Source organism: Mustelus asterias, chromosome 14 (assembly GCF_964213995.1).
Source record: "Mustelus asterias chromosome 14, sMusAst1.hap1.1, whole genome shotgun sequence".
In the NCBI taxonomy this organism is placed as follows: domain Eukaryota; kingdom Metazoa; phylum Chordata; class Chondrichthyes; order Carcharhiniformes; family Triakidae; genus Mustelus; species Mustelus asterias.
In genome coordinates this window covers 83,412,819-83,429,330 of record NC_135814.1, presented here as the reverse complement: position 1 = coordinate 83,429,330, position 16,512 = coordinate 83,412,819, and the positions used below count along the sequence as shown (strand labels likewise).

General features: G+C 43.0%; 1 protein-coding gene across 3 annotated transcripts; it reads right to left on the bottom strand.

Annotated features, from left to right (window-relative positions):
- Positions 1-12,351: 12,351 nt before the first annotated feature.
- On the bottom strand, positions 12,352-15,443 carry LOC144504076 (gamma-crystallin S-1-like). Of its 3 annotated transcripts, none has more exons than XM_078229240.1 (3): positions 15,423-15,443; positions 15,097-15,339; positions 12,352-12,627 (listed from the first exon to the last, which is right to left on the bottom strand). In XM_078229240.1, the coding sequence occupies exons 1-3, from the start codon at positions 15,441-15,443 to the stop codon at positions 12,352-12,354; spliced, it is 540 nt and encodes a 179-aa protein (XP_078085366.1). The 3 variants fall into 3 exon arrangements, with proteins under 3 accessions (XP_078085366.1, XP_078085368.1, XP_078085367.1); XM_078229242.1 differs by having other exon boundaries at positions 12,352-12,620; positions 15,093-15,339; positions 15,435-15,443; XM_078229241.1 differs by having other exon boundaries at positions 15,435-15,443.
- Between the last annotated feature and the right edge of the window lie 1,069 nt (positions 15,444-16,512).

The following is a 16,512-nucleotide window of genomic DNA, read 5'->3' as shown; positions in this document are numbered from 1 at the left end:
TAGCACTGCTGCCTCACAATACCAGGGACCCGGGTTCAAATCCAGCCTTGGGTGATTCATCCTTGGTCTAGGTCTTGGAGATTTAATGCATCTCTGCTTAAGGATCATAACTTTATCTCGGGCTTTAAGACTGAATTTGATCCTCTCTATTCAGTCAGTTCTCTTTCTGAAGTTTCACCTCAATCCTGTGGGAAACCTGCAAGGCTTTTGCAAAGGGGTTTGGTCATTTCACATTTAGCCAAGAAAAAATGTGAGATACTGGAGCGGCAGTGCCAGCTTGAAGTAAAATTGGCTGAAGCAGAGAGGGAGTTTGCTAAGAATCCTAGCCACTCAATGTTGAAAGAAATTAATACAATCTGAAAGGCACTGGACTCTGTGCTGACTCAACATGCTGAGAGAAGTCTAAAGTTTTCCAAGCAGAAACTATAGGATTTATTTCTCCTCACTCAGAAGAAGGTGCCTGTCAAATGTGAGAATCCAACAATCATTGACACTCAGAATGGCAGATGGTCTGTGAGTTGAAAGGAAGATTTAATTTGACTTTGTCTCTCTCTCAGTCAGGGTAACCCAGATTTCCTACCAGGTCTTATGGACCATGGGTTTGATAATTGGACGTTTCGGTTGGGAGACATCTTTAGTGGTGCCCCCTTGTTATCTCTTGAGCATCTGTGTCAACAATATGATATAGTGAGATACTCTTTTTTCAGATATTTGCAACTCAGAGACTTTATCCTTGGCACCGGGTTCAGCGATATTAGCTCTACTGCCTCCAGTGACACACAGTTTGATGAGTAGCTCTTGGATGTCCAACCTCTTGAATGTCTGAGACAGGTCAGCAGGACCAGATGTCGGTGAGCCCCTGAGAACTCCGTAGTGAGGTCGGCGGGGAGGTTATTTTTTTCTCTGATTGGGGCGCCCAATCTCAGTGCAGCCGAGCTTTGCTACCTTGTTTAGGCCCCACCCCTCAACATGATGGCGTGAAATACACCCCACTGTTTTTTTTTGACAGAGTCTCAGAATCAAAGAATCATAGAATCTACAGTTCAGAAGGAGGCTGTTTGGCCCTTCGAGCCTTAACCGACAACATTCCGACCAAGGTCCTATCACCGTCACCCCATATATTTACTCTAAGGGGTGACACTATCACTAAGAGGCAATTGAGCATGGCCAACCAACCTAATCCACACATCTTTGGAATATGAGAGGAAACCGGAGCACCCGGAGGAAACCCACGGAGAAACGGGGAGAACATGCAAACTCCACACAGACAGTAACCTAAGCTGGGAATCGAATCTGGGTCCTTGGCTCTGTGAGGCAGCAGTGCTAACCACTGTGCCACCGTGCCACCAAGATCTGGAGAGAAATGCGGACAGTTTCTCTGGAGAGAAACACACCAGTTTTCAGTCAGATCCTGACACTTTGCCAAATTCTGGTAAGATTGCCCCCATTGTGTCTGATCCTTTGTCAAATTTAAATTCTACTGGTTGGGCCTACTTAAAGAGCTTGAGAAGATATTTGATACAGCCTTAGAGTTTGATCCTTTGTACTAGTTTCTGGGGCTCCCAGACAAGAAAACAATTGATGCCAATGAGAAAATGCTGTACAATATCCAAACACGTGCAGCACGGAAGAATATCCTTTGCTCTTGCACTCGGGATCAGTCCCCTTCCCTTCAGAATTGGCATGAAATTACTATGGAATGTATCCCAATGGAATTCCAAACGTGTGCCAGAATGAATGGGGTCCCTACCTCAAATATGTATGATTCCATGATGCCTGACTTAGTCCTACAAGGTTTTCCATAGGCTATGTAGCACTGCCTCTAATATAATGTTCGTAATGGTGTGACCCATTTTGCCATGTTTCCATGTCTTTATCCTCTTTTCCCCCATCCTGTTACTTGTTCTTTTTGCGGAAGTACTAGATATATTGAAGACGTTGTGTTGGATTCCTCCTGTCTTTTGTGATATATAAATATGGAGAAATGAACAAGCTGTACTGTTTCAGTTTTGAGGGTTTGTTGTGGTATTTGCAAAAATAGAAAAGCTCTCATATAAAGACATGAAAGAAATGCTTCCTTGGATGTGAAGCCCTTTGGACTAACCAAAGGCTGCAGAAGGCACTATATAAATGCAAGTCTTTCTTCATTTGGAAGTGGAGATATTTGCCAGTTTCTCGGGCAATGAAAGAGAAGTAGAAATATCTGGTTGGCACAGAGACTTATCATGAAACTGCTTCATCTAATGGTCATTGTCTTGGACTGAATTTGTGTGAAATTTTCAACCTCAGCTCCCTGGAATGGAAAATGAGACAGGGTGCATGATGGGAAGAAGTCTCCATATTTGCCCTAAATGTGCCTTTTCTCATCCTGGACATTTCTCTGAAACTATTGTCTCAGGGATTCTTTACCCATCCCATTCAATAACTTGACACTGCACACAATTACTCTGACAATCCAAACACAAATCAATTGAGAGAAAAAGCAGTGAGGTTATGTATATTTACTCTGCTGATGTGAATGTTAGAAAAACAAAACCATATTTGTCATGAATATTCTAATAATACTTAATGCGTCTGAAAGACCCAATAGTTGAGTTGTCGCCGCCCCAGTCACTGTATCTCCTGTATTCACCGGGTCTCATGAAGTACTGTCGGCCTCTGCAGTTGGGATGTTCATAGAAGGTCCAGTAACCGTCCATCACATGGGAGGAGTGAATGTCACGGTAATGGAAACGATCGTAGACAGAGGGACAGTCATCCATGAATTCCATCATCTGTCCCCCAAAGTCAGGCCTCTCGTAAATCCTCATTCTGTCAGAACCTTCTCTGTACTGTAAGATAAGGATATTATTAGTGCTCCCATTTGTAATTATTTGTGTTTTGGATGTTTGAAGGATTGGATAGGTTAGATTGAGAGAAATTATTTCCTCTGGTTGGAGGTTCTAAAACAAAGTTTTTAAAGTTTATTTATTAGTGTCACAAGTAGGCTCACATTAACACTGCAATGAAGTTACTGTGAAAATCCCCCAGTCGCCACACTCCAGCGCCTGTTCGGGTACATTGAGGGAGAATTTAGCATGAATTGGATTCTCCTCCCTACTGGCTTTCCCGCCTGCCAAAAATGGGGACAGAAAATTATCCCTCAGTGTTTCCTGGTTGAGAATTAGGAACATAGGAACATAGGAATTAGGAGCAGAAGTAGGCAAAATCGAGCCTGCTCCACCATTCAATCAGAGCATTGCTGATCTCTCCCTGGTCTCAAATCCATCTCCTCACCTGTTTCCAAAATCCCTTTATCCCTTTATTATTAGAAATATATCTATCTCCTTCTTGAAACCATTCAACGATTCAGACTCCATTGCAGTATGGGGCAGCAAGTTCCACAAATTCACCACCCTCTACCAAAGGCAGTTCCTCCTCATCTCAGTTTTAAACCCAATATTCCATGTTGAAATTCCTAAGTCAGTCAGATGGCATCTTGTACCCTCTCATCTGTACCTATATCTTGAATTGTAAAAACTAACAAATGACCCTCAGCATGTAACAACCTGAAAGATTGCCTTGAGCTAAAGTGATGGACAAGTGGGGAGGTGATCACCCTGACATCTTGGGTACCTAGCTTGTAGACATTGGTTAGAAGAGTCCAAGAAAGTGATTGACATCGGGTAAACACCAGTCATTAGAAATAGTCGCCGGAATTCTACTGCCCCTCCTGCCACAGAAATCGGAGCGGGTGAAGGGTGGATAATAGGAAAATCCGTTGACCTCAGGCGGGATTTTCCGGTCTCGGGTCGAGCAAGGCTGTAAAATCCTGCCCAGTGTATATTAACAGGTGCTCGAAGACAGGGGACAAGCTTCATCAGGCCACTGCCTTCTTCTGATGCAGGCAGATGGGGAAGAGCTTCCTAGTATTTCAGCAACTGAGCAGAATGCAACAGCGATCAGCTCATTCTGTGTCATCTGACCATCTGTCCTCTGGGAGCTGTAAGCTGCTCTCGGTTGTCAAGGATCACATACTTTTCCTATCCCTTTGAGTTTATCATAGAAATCATAGAAACCCATCGGCCCATCAAGTCCACACCGACAACAAACCCACCCAAGCTTATTCCCATATCCCCACATACTAAACCCGCTAATCCCTCTAACCTACACATCCCAGGGCACTAAGGGACAATCCCATAACTTGCAAATCTTTGGAATGTAGGAAGAAACCGGAGCACCCGGGGGAAACCCGCACAGACACGAGGAGAATGTGCAAACTCCACACAGCCAGTGACCCAAGCCGGGAATTGAACCCAGGTCCCTGGCGCTGTGAGGCAGCAGCGCTAACCACTGTGCCACCCATGCATCATATTTAAACTGTTGCTTCTTAATAAACACCTTTAAAACATTTCTGAATTTTCAACCACCTATTTTGGGTAATCTGGAGCCCCGAACCTTAAAACCTAAAGCTTTTTTCCGACAAAGTTAACTTCCTGTGGCGTAGCATTGCTCTTTCCTCCGTGTTTGTAAAAGCAAATCATCTTGCTTGCTTGTAAAGGTGGCATCTGAATGTAGTTTTATACATGTCAAGGCTGGCATTTTTCAGTCTCGTTCACACCATCACCATTGACAGCGAGAACGGAAAATTTGGCACTCGGCCAAATCTCCATTCACTGCAGCCGGGCCAGAGAATCCCAGCTCTGGATGAAGTCGGAGAATTCCATCCCAAGTGGTGAATGTACAATGCTTTTAATGCCCACCCTCTGTAGTACTCTCTTATGTATCTTTCTAGCACTTTATCTCTGACTGTGCTTCGAAGTGCTAGTGAAAAACCAGTGCAGCAGACAAAGCCCCTGGCTATGGCGAGTGAACTGGGCTTGATGCTGCATGGGGTTGGTATGCTGCTTGTTATGCTGTTTGCAATTCTTGGGTAGTGCCCCAGCAGACATCAAGTATGAGAACGTTCAGTATTGTGTAAGAACACACATTTAATGAGATGCAAGATTTTAAGTATGTTAACTAGGCAAATCTCTCCAACTGGTTCATTTCCCACATAATTTGTAGACATATGGACTCCACAAAGTGATTCAGACAACCTGCATTGACTGCTAATCATGTTAAATATTTATGCAACCTGACAGCGCTTCCATTATTAAATATTGCACACCTTTGGAGCACACATTACAATCACTGACAACTGCCATTTATTTTATAGCTCCCACCTGAATTGCATCTATCAAAATGCATCACCTCGCATTTGTCTGGAGCATCTCTTTGCTGTTCTATTCCTCAGATGTGGAGATGCCGGCGTTGGACTGGGGTAAACACAGTAAGAAGTTTAACAACACCAGGTTAAAGTCCAACAGGTTTATTTGGTAGCAAAAGCCACTAGCTTTCGGAGCTTTAAGCCCCTTCCTCAGGTGAGCGTACAATTCCCACTCACCTGAGGAAGGGGCTTAAAGCTCCGAAAGCTTGTGGCTTTTGCTACCAAATAAACCTGTTGGACTTTAACCTGGTGTTGTTAAACTTCTTACTATTCCTCAGAGTCGGACCATTTTGTGTTTCCTTGTGCTGTTTATTGTTAGTGAACTTAGAGCTGCAAGAAGCTTCACATGTAAAAGGATGTCAATGCAGTTATGTTCATAGAATCACAATGCAGAAGGAGGCCATTCGGCCCATCGAGCCTGCACCGACAACAATCCCACCCATGCCCTATCCCCATAACCCCACGTATTTACCCTGTTAATCCCCCTGAAATAAGGGGCCAATTTAGCATGGCCAATCAACCTAACCGACACACTTTGGCGTGTAGGAGGAAACCGGAGCACCCGGGGGAAACCCAGACAGACACGGTGAGAACGTGCAGACTCCACACAGACAGTGACCCAAGACTGGAATTGAACCTGGATCCCTGACGCTGTGAGGCAGCAGTGCTAACCACTTTGCCACCATGCCGCATGCTATGTGGTTGACATCAAGGATGGTTGCAGCTTCCCCGCTTGTCTGTTGTGTGCATATCACCTTCTTCAAATGAATATATGGCACATATTATAAGAGAATCAATTCAAATTGGCGGTTGATTCAGGAATTATAAATGCTTGAATCTTTTCAAGGTGGCGACACTTCGATACAGATTAAGTCAGACAAATGTGAAATGGTGCATTTTGGGAGAACGGAAGAAATAGAAGCAGGAATCAATCGCTGGCCCATTGAGCTTCAATATGATTGTGACTGATCTTAGATTTCAACTCCACTTTCCCACTCATTCCCCATATCCTTTGATTCTCTGAGAGACCAAAGATCGGTCTGTTCCAGCCTTGAATGTATCCAGTGATAGAGTATCCACAACAATAAACAGCACAAGGAAACACAATAACCAAAATGGCCTGACTCTGAGGAATAGAACAGCAGAGAGATGATCCAGACAAATGCGAGGTGATGCATTTTGGTAGATGCAATTCAGGTGGGAGCTATAAAATAAATGGCAGAACCATCAGGAGCATAGGCACACAGAGAGATCTGGGAGTATAAGTCCAGAGATCCTTAAAAGTAGCAGCACAGGTGGAAAAAGTGGTGAAGAAACCATATGGCATGCTTGCCTTCATCGGACGTGGCAAGTTAGCAAATTATGTTACAGTCATATAAAACATTGGTGAGGCTACATTTGGAATACTGTGTCCAATTCTGGTCACCACACTACCAGAAGGCCGTGGTGGCTTTGGAGGGAGTACAGAAAAGGTTTATCAGGATGTTGCCTGGTATGGAGGGCATTAGCTATGAGGAGAGATTGAATAAACTGGGATTGTTCTCCCGGGTAAGAAGTGACCTGATAGAAGTTTATAAAATTATGAGGGGCATTGATAAGGTGAACAGTTGGAAGCTTTTTCCCAGGGCAGAAATGACAATTACATGGTGGCACAAGTTCAAGGTAAGGCTGGAAAGTTTCAATGGAGACGTGCGGGGGAAGTTTTTTACACAAAGGGTAGTGGGGGCCTGGAATGCACTGCCAAGTTAGGTGGTTGAGACAGACAGGTTAGTGACATTTGAGACTTAGCTGGACAGACATATGAACGAACAGGGAATAGAGGAATATATGCAGTTGGTCTAGATAGGAGAACGTGATCGGTGCAGGCTTGGTGGGACGAAGGGCCTGTTCCTGTACTGTTTGTTCTTTGTCTTTGTTCAGATCGTGTGGTTGTAAAATCACTGGACCAACTTGCAGCTGACAAGGCATGTTTCCAGTGCAGTTAAGAATATGTATGAAATAATTAGCTTTGTAATTAGGGGCGTTGAATACAAAAACAAGAAGACAAACTAAACTTTTACAGCATCGCTGGTTTAGCCTCAACAGGAGTATTGATAGGAGTATTGAATCTTTTCAAGGTGTGTACAATTCTGGGCCCTGCACTTTAAGTTTTAAGTTTATTAAGTTTATTTATTAGTGTCACAAGTAGGCTTACATTAACAATGCAATAAAGTTACTGTGAAAATCCCTTAGTTGCCACACTCCAGTGCCTGCTCGGATACACTGAGGGAGAATTTAGCATGGCCGATGCGCATCTAACCAGCACATCTTTTGGACTATGGAGGAAACCGAAGAGAACATGCAGACTCCGCACAGACAGTGACCCTATCCGGGATTCAAACCCGGGTCCATGGCGCTGTGAGGCAGCAGTGCCATAGGAAGAAACTGTTCATTCGGTAAGTGGGCCATTAACTAAAGTACATGTACTGAAAAGTATGAACAAACCGATTGGAAGGGATTGAGGGGAAATGATTTTCACCCAGAGGGTTGTAAAGATCTGGAACACAATACCTGAATGGATGGAAGCTGATTCCTGAGGAAATTTCACAAGGTAAATGGGACATGTACTTGGAAAGGAGCTATTTTTTAAGTAATGAGAAAAAATGCTGGAGTGTGAGAGTAAATTGAACCGCTCTTTCAAAGAGCTGGCAGAGATGCACACTGTGGTGAACCATCATTGGTTCCCACTGGATAGTACTGAGCCAGGGTCTGGCCAGGACTACAAGGATGTACATATGTTACTGTTGGGTTGTGCTACTTGTTGCTGTTGGGGTTAGGGTGGGGTTGTTACACCTTTGTACTGTAGTGTTGTGGTACATCCCAGTCGGGCTCCGCCTCCTGGGAGAGGTATAAAAGTCCCTGCTCTGGCTGGGACCCCTTCAGTCTGGGATCGTGTATATAATTATTGTCTGCTTCATTACAGTAAATAAAAGCCTTTATTTCCCGAGCATCTAGCCTCGTGTTTGATAACGCGCATCACACACAATGGGCCAAATGGCCTTTTTCTGTTCCGTAATATTCTATGGGGAAATTTTCTGAGTCTATGGAGGCAGGTTCAGGGACGAGAGGGCTGGGAAAGTCACAGAAATTGACATCAGATTGAAATACTGGCATGATGCCACCTTGTAAGTCATTCCCTGGGCAGCTTTGAAGGCAAAGAGAAAACCTTGGATCCATCAGTTAAGAAACTAGACAGCCTTTAATGTTGTTAGGTGGACAATTGTGGGGTGCTTTCACACCTTTCCTTACTCAGCTACGGAATCTGATTCCCAATCTTTCAGCAACTCACCAGAGTTACCAAACGCACAGTGAAGAGAGCTTCTTCAGTGAAACTAAGAAGCTCGGAAGTATTATATGTGTTGAGGCAAAGCCCCTTTAGGAGAATGGGTTATGTGACCTCAGGAGTTGGGTGATTGTTGGGAAGTGCCCTGTGTGGTCAGTCAATGTTTGGAGTGTGGAGCGAGTCGACTGAATAAAGAGCTGTGTTCCCTGATACCTGGCTGTGTAGTATTGAGGAGAAACCTCAGTACGATGGATTTAACAGTAAGGTGTTGGTCAGTTACAATGAAAAGCTTCATTCAGGGTCAAGCTGTTGGCGGAGTGTATTTGTAAGGATGATGATGGGCAGGTCAGTGTGCGGGGCTTAGGCAGCTGAACTCTGTCATAGGTGTGGTTTAGAAATCCTCCTTTTGTCAGAATGGGCCCATCATCTCACCTTCCCTCTCTGATCAATGGGGGAACATAGGAGCAGGTGTAAGCCATTCGGTCCATCAAGCTTACTTCACAATTTACTTAGATCATGGCTGACCATTTACCTCAATGCCACTTTCTTCCACTATCCCCAAATTGCTTGATTCCATTCATATCTGGAAATTTCTCCATTTCTATCTTGAACATGCTCAATGATTGAGCTTCCACAGCCAAATGAGGTAGAGAATTCCAAAGATTTGCCATCCCCTGAATGAATAAATCCCTCCTCATCTCAGTTTTTTCCTATTCATTCAGATACAGGAATGGGCATGGCCATAAAAATTGTAGAAGTACTTGCTGCCTTGAAATGAACCAGGTGTCACTTGGAGACAGCATTGGAAAATCAATCACTTTTTCTTCATTATGAGGCTGTTAGTGATCCAGGACAAGACAGCATCCTGCATTCCACTTTTCATTGTTTTTTTAATGTTGCAATGGGATCAAACCATTGACTTTGCTTTAGGAAAGATGCCAAGGCCTTGCAAGTGTACAAAGAAGGTTTAATTGACTAGTGTGGGGTTTCAGTTGCATGAAAAGAAGGAGGGGATGGTCTCGTGGTATTATCGCCACACCATTCATCCAGAAATGCAGCTAATGATCTGGGCATCCAAGTTCAAATCCCATCATGAATTTGAATTCAATAAAAAGTGTTACTGATGACCATGAAACCATTGTCGATTGTCGGAAAACCTCATCTAGTTCACTAATGTCCTTTGTGGAAGGAAATCTGCCATCCTTACCTGGTCTGGTCTACATGTGACTCCAGAGCCACAGCAATGTGGTTGACTCTCAACTGCCTTCTGAACAAGGGCAACTAGGGATGGGCAATAAATACTGGCCAGCCAGCGATGCCCATGTCCCACGAATGAATAAAAAAAGACTAAAGTAGCTGTGTTTTATTCTCCTCGGAGCACAGAAAACTAAGGAGATAATTAATAAAAGTGTTCAGAATATGGCCTTCTTCTGCACTGTAGGGATTCTACGATCTCTTTTATCATCTAAAATCAAAGCCCCAATAGACTTACTTTACAACCCCCTGAGTAAGGACGACCATTCAATAAGCCCTTCTATGACAAACACCTTCAGTGGTAGATCAGCTGATGGTTGTGTAGGCATGGGTCTTGTCTTCAATGATACAGGCCCTTGAAACCAGATAATGCCCTGCCAAAACAGTATCGGGCCTACTTTGCAACTCTCAAGTCCTGTGGTGACAAGGGTAGGATTGTGATACCTGGGAGCTTCCATTCATGACCTGACACAAAGGCAGCAGTTATCCACTCCATTCTTAATTGATGTGGAAGGGGGTTTGGTGTTTGTATCTGTGTCTGAGCATCCATCTACAGGATTACCTCTGCTCACCACACTGGGAGAAGAGGCTCGAAAAGGTGGCCAAAAATTCGGCCCCATCGATCCTAGGACAGAGAATCTTACCCAGACTTTCTCCCCTGCCCTGACCCCATAACTCCACACATTTCCCATGTCTAATCATATCTTGGAACACTACGGGACACCAAGGGGCAAATTAGCATGGCCAATCAATCTAACCTGCACATCTTTGGAATGTGAGAGGAAACCGGAGCACCCAGAGGAAACCCACGCAGACATGGGAAGAATGTGCAAACTCCACACAGACAGTGACCAAAGGCTGAAATTGAACCTGGATCCCTGGCACTGTGAGACAGCAGTGCTAAACCACTGTGCCACCGTGCCAATGATTTCCTTGGAGCTGTGATAGCACAGTTTGAATAAATACCCCTGATATTTTTGTGCTAAATGTGTTGGGTATTCATTGCAGCTTTCTTCAATTACCTCTGAGTGTAGTAATATAAAGGATAAAGATCTCAATAATTTTTACCCTTACAGTGTGATTAAATGCTAATCATGATGTGGAGATGCCGGCGTTGGACTGGGGTAAACACAGTAAGAAGTTTAACAACACCAGGTTAAAGTCCAACAGGTTTATTTGGTAGCAAAAGCCACCTTTTGCTTTTGCTACCAAATAAACCTGTTGGACTTTAACCTGGTGTTGTTAAACTTCTTACTGTATTAAATGCTAAGCCAGGGCAGTATAACTAACCACTATTATTTTTTTAACTATAAATATTTTTGGCTTCGATGTTTTCGACTCGAAGTTCATACGCTGAACATCTGACACTTTTAGATAATTGACAGTCCCGATTTATAGTGACTTAGAATTGCATTTTCACAAAATTGGTTGATCCAGTTATCAGTGTCATGGACACAGTTTGGGTGGAATTTTTAACATCCATCCCATGAAATGAAAAATGAAGCAAGGTTGTATAATGGGTAGGGAAACTGATATCAGCCATTTTATACACTGCCAAAATTCCAGCGTTATTTTTTTCCTATCCAGTTATTTGTTTTAATAACACTGATTTGCTTTAATCAAAGTCGGAATGCTATTATGAAAGAAGGCCCGCCAGCCCATTAGTACACCAAATCCAGTGTCTTCCCTTTTATAAAAATATTTGTATATGGGATGCAGGCATCACTAGCTAAGCCAGCATTTATTGCCCATCCCTAATTGCCCTTGAGAAGGTGGTGGTGAGCTACCGTCTTGAATCGCTGCAGTCCATGTGGTATTCGATCATCATAATGCTGTAAGGGAGGTCCGACAACACATGGACTGCATCAGTTCAAGAAATGATGTGGAGATGCCAGCGTTGGACTGGGGTAAGCACAGTAAGAAGTCTCACAACACCAGGTTAAAGTCCAACAGGTTTATTTGGTAGCACAAGCCACAAGCTTTCGGAGCGCTGCTCCTTCATCAGGTGAGTGGGAGTTCTGTTCACAAACAGGGCATATAAAGACACAAACTTATATAAAGACACAAACTTATAAAGAGTTTATGTCTTTATATGCCCTGTTTGTGAACAGAACTCCCACTCACCTGATGAAGGAGCAGCACTCCGAAAGCTTGTGGCTTGTGCTACCAAATAAACCTGGTGGACTTTAATCTGATGTTTTGAGACTTCTTACTTGGTTCAAGAAAGCCATGGCCATATTTAGCTTTTCCACTCCCTGCCCCAACCCAGTCTTCTTGGCAACTTATTCCCATCTGTCAATCACCCGATATGAACAGAAATACTTTCTGATATCTGCCTAACAGTGCTTTTTATCATCCTGAACATGTCTCAGATATTCTTTCTCTATCCCATTCAAATCCTAATAATATAGACAATTTTTCTGACAATCCAAAAATAAATCAATTGAGAGAAACAGCAGTACATTTGTGCACATTTATTCTGCTGACACATAGTCAGAAAAACAAAACTACATTTCTCAAGAACAATCTAGAAATCTCTCATGCGCCTGAAGGATCCAATAGTTGAGTTGTAGCCGCCCCAGTCACTGTATCTCCTGTATTCACCGGGTCTCATGAAGTACTGTCGGCCTCTGTAGTTGGGATGTTCATAGAAGGTCCAGTAACCGTCCATCACATGGCAGGAGTGAATGTCACGGTAACGGAAACGATCGTAGACAGAGGGACAGTCATCCATGAATTCCATCATCTGTCCCCCAAAGTCAGGCCTCTCGTAAATCCTCATTCTGTAGTTTCCACCTCGGTACTGGAATAGAAATAAAACCAAACTTGTAATGGAAGTATCGATTATACATTTGAAGTTTGTAAAAAAAGAAGGAGCTAGTAGTTAGAAAGGAACATCTGAGGAATCACCTCATGAGAGTAAAGCTGAGGTAATTTAATAGCAGGAACAGGGCCTGTGCTTTATATCCTCACCTGATTACCAGCGTACAACTTCTATGCAATGTTTCACAGTAAAAATGGAAACATTGGTCACAACAGAAGTACAAACAGGAGGTTTCGAAATAAACAGGGACTGCAGTGGTTCAAGAAGATGGCTCACCACCACCTTCTCAAGAGCAATTAGGGATAGGCAACAAATATTGACCTAGCCAGCAATGCCCAAATCTCATCAAAGAATATTTGTTTAAAAACCATTTAAACCTTAAATTAATATTATCTCATTTCTCCATGTGGGTGATATGGGAATGAGAGTGACTATTTTGGTGCCCTGAGCACTGCTGCCTCACAACGTCAGGGAGCCAGGTTCGATTCCCAGCTTGGGTCACTGTCTGTGCAGAATCTGCATGTTCTTCTCATGTCAGTGTGGGTTTCCTCCGAGGGCTCTAGTTTCCTTCCACAGTCTGAAAGACATGCTGGTTAGGTGCATTGGCCATGCTAAATTCTCCCTCAGTGTACCCGAACAGGCACCGGAGTGTGGCGACTAGGGGATTTTCACAGTAATTTCATTGCAGTATTAATGTAAGCCTACTTGTGACACTAAAAGATAAGTTTAAACTGAGCTGCTTGTGGAATCAGTAAATCAGGAATTATAACATCTTTCTTGCATCTCATTGTGTAAGTGGACTGAAGATAAGAACAACTTCACAGATAATGGGGTGATGGAATTTGAGACATTCACTCAAATATATCTGTGATGGCCTAGAATGTATTGGCTTGATTGCCTGTGTTTATATGGAATGGGAAGAGTTTGTGAGGAAAATATAACCAGAATGATGAGAGGGAATAGAGTAAGGAGAAAGGAATAGAAGTATATGGCAATAGAGTTAGATGCAGATAGATGATAGTGTTATACACTGATTGGACTGAATAGACTTCTTGGGTTAATCGGTCTCCTTTTGTGCTATAAATTGTTCATCCAATCATAAGCAAATGCTAATAGTATTTACAAAATAGAAATTCATTGGTGCACGGTGGCACAGTTGTTAGCAGTGCTACCTCACAGTGCCAGGTACCCGGGTTTAATTCCAGCCTTGGCTGACTGTCTGTGTGGAGTTTGCACATTCTCCCCGTATCTGCGTGGGTTTCCTCCAGGTGTTCCGGTTTCCTCCCACAGCTGAAAGATGTGTGTGTTAGTTTGAATGGCAATGCTTAGTGTCACAGGTAAATACATGGGTTTACGGTGGGATTATTGTCAGAGCAGGCTCAATGGGCCAAATGGCCTCCTTCTGCATTGTGGGGATTCCATGATTCTATTCTATCTGGTCCCATTTTTAATCCCAGACTCACAGGCAGATAGGTACCAACTGAGAGAATCTCAAGCAGCCTGAACGTAGGCCTCACTAAGATTCATTTGCTGCACTAATATTCTCCATCAGAGGTTTGCACATTTGAGGGGCACAGGATGTGATCACAATAACTGCTCCTCCTACTACAGCAGGAAGGATTTTAATGAGGATAATTTTTTTAAGTGTTACTGTTCCTCAGGGCACTGCAACCATGTGGGAATCCATCATAATCCAATTTCTCTGATGGGTCTTAAATCAGACATTTAACCCACTCAATAGAATCATAAAATACTAAAACGATTACAGCACCAAAGGAGGTCACTTCGCCAATTGTGCCCATGTCAGCTCGCTGTGAGAGCAACTCAGCTAGCCCCACTCCTCTGTCTCTTCCCTGTACCCCCCATAGATCTTTTCTCTTCAGATAATTATCCAAAATCCTTTTGAAATTCACAATCGAATCTGATTCCACCACTTCATTTCATCTGCAGCATCTCCCCCCTCCCCCCCAGCCTCGCTATGTCCTCTTGAATTCTATCAACTTCCTGGCATTCTCAATATTTGCAAATTTTGTGCCATCAATAAGCTTTCAAATAGCACATGGCAAACCCAAATCTAAGCATTTAAAAAAAACACTGGTGCTATTAACACTTCCTGGGGAGCCCCACCATATATTTCTCCAGTCCAAAAACAACCATTCACCACCACGCAATGTTTCCTGGTACTTAGTCATTTATTTATGTGACATAATCCTGTTTTAGATGACCACTAAGAATGCCTGAAAAATTACCTCCCACCATCTTTAGGCGCAATGAATTTCATTTTCTACTGATATACATTTCTAAACTTATGAAATCAGCTATGTAGCTTTACTGTTGTTACAAATATTTGCTCTGAAAAACAGGATAGCATTTCCAAATTTAAGTTCTTTCCTTAATAAGCATTTCTTCGTCCTCAATCTGAGCAGAATATGTAAACAGCCAACTTACGTATGGGTAGGAGCGACACGAGCCGATGCTGTCATTGAATCCCATCCAGCGCTGGTAGTCAGGATAATCTCCCCTGCTCAGAACATACTGGTATCCCATGTAATTGGGTCTCTCATACATCACCCACCAGTCACTGTCCACACGGACAGAGTTACAGCGACTGAAGAAAGGGGACAGGTCAGCACAGTCACTGCTGCACTCATAGTGCCGACCCTGGAAGTTCCTGTCCTCGTAAAAGATAATCTGTGGAAAGAGACAAGAGAAATGAATAAGCTTGAGAATCTAGCGAGAGTGATCAAGAACTCTCACATCCTGTACAAAATCACACTGCTTTTCACCTTTCCCATTTTGAGCTCACAGTTGGATGAGTAACTGATTTAACACAGCAACATGCTCTACAGTGTGGTATATATATGCTGCACAAAATGACCACTCGACTCTATTCTCTTGTTATTCAAATGATTTGGCACTGAACATCAGCAAAAAGAGAACAAAACACATCACTTGACATGTTGCTTGACATGTCAATGATTCTCTTCACTTTGCTTTCACTTCATTTTAATTGTTCTTGAAAACAAAGAGAGAGAATCTATCGTGCTTTCAATCCCCTAACTGTTCTGGAACAGCTATTGATACAAAAATCATTTTCAAGAATTTTCTTTCAAAGTATACCCAGCGAGCTCCATTGCTAGCAGGCGAAATGAAAGCAGCATGCATTAATTTGCTGACTACCTTTAGTACTTCCAATTACAGTCAAGCTGTAACATGAAAATATGGTGCTTAAGTTTAAAATGTAGTTATTCGTGTCCCCGAGTCACCACACTCCTGCACCTGTTCGGGTACAAGGAGGGAGAATTTAGCATGGCCAATATACCTAACCAGCACATCTTTTGGACTGTGGGAGGAAACCAGAACACCTGGAAAAAACCCACGCAGATACAGGGAGAACGTGTCTAGCAATATGATATGATCTATGTGAAGGAAAATGAAAGAATGTAGTGGACAATATGAAAGAACACCCACTACTATTTTTGTATTTCAAGATTCCATCTCTAATTTTATTATTTATTTTTCATTGCTTTTATATTTGAAGGGGGCATTCCTCATGTTATTACCCTATCTGACTGTGGTGAAGTAAATGGGAATTCAGATGATAGGCTACAAGATTTTTCTCACTCAATTATCCATTGGGGGAACAAGCAAAGTTGGCCAGTGGCTGTCTATTTAGTTGTCTACCACTTCCCACTTCCCTTTTATGATTTTGTGGCAGAACCCAAACTCTCATTGGAAAAAGTGATGGATCCTGGCTTTGAAATTTGATCCCACATCTGTGTTCTGATATAATCTGTGTTGGGGCTTAAAACTTCCGTATGTTCCACAAAGGTCCCAATGGATTGGAATATAGCTAATGCAATA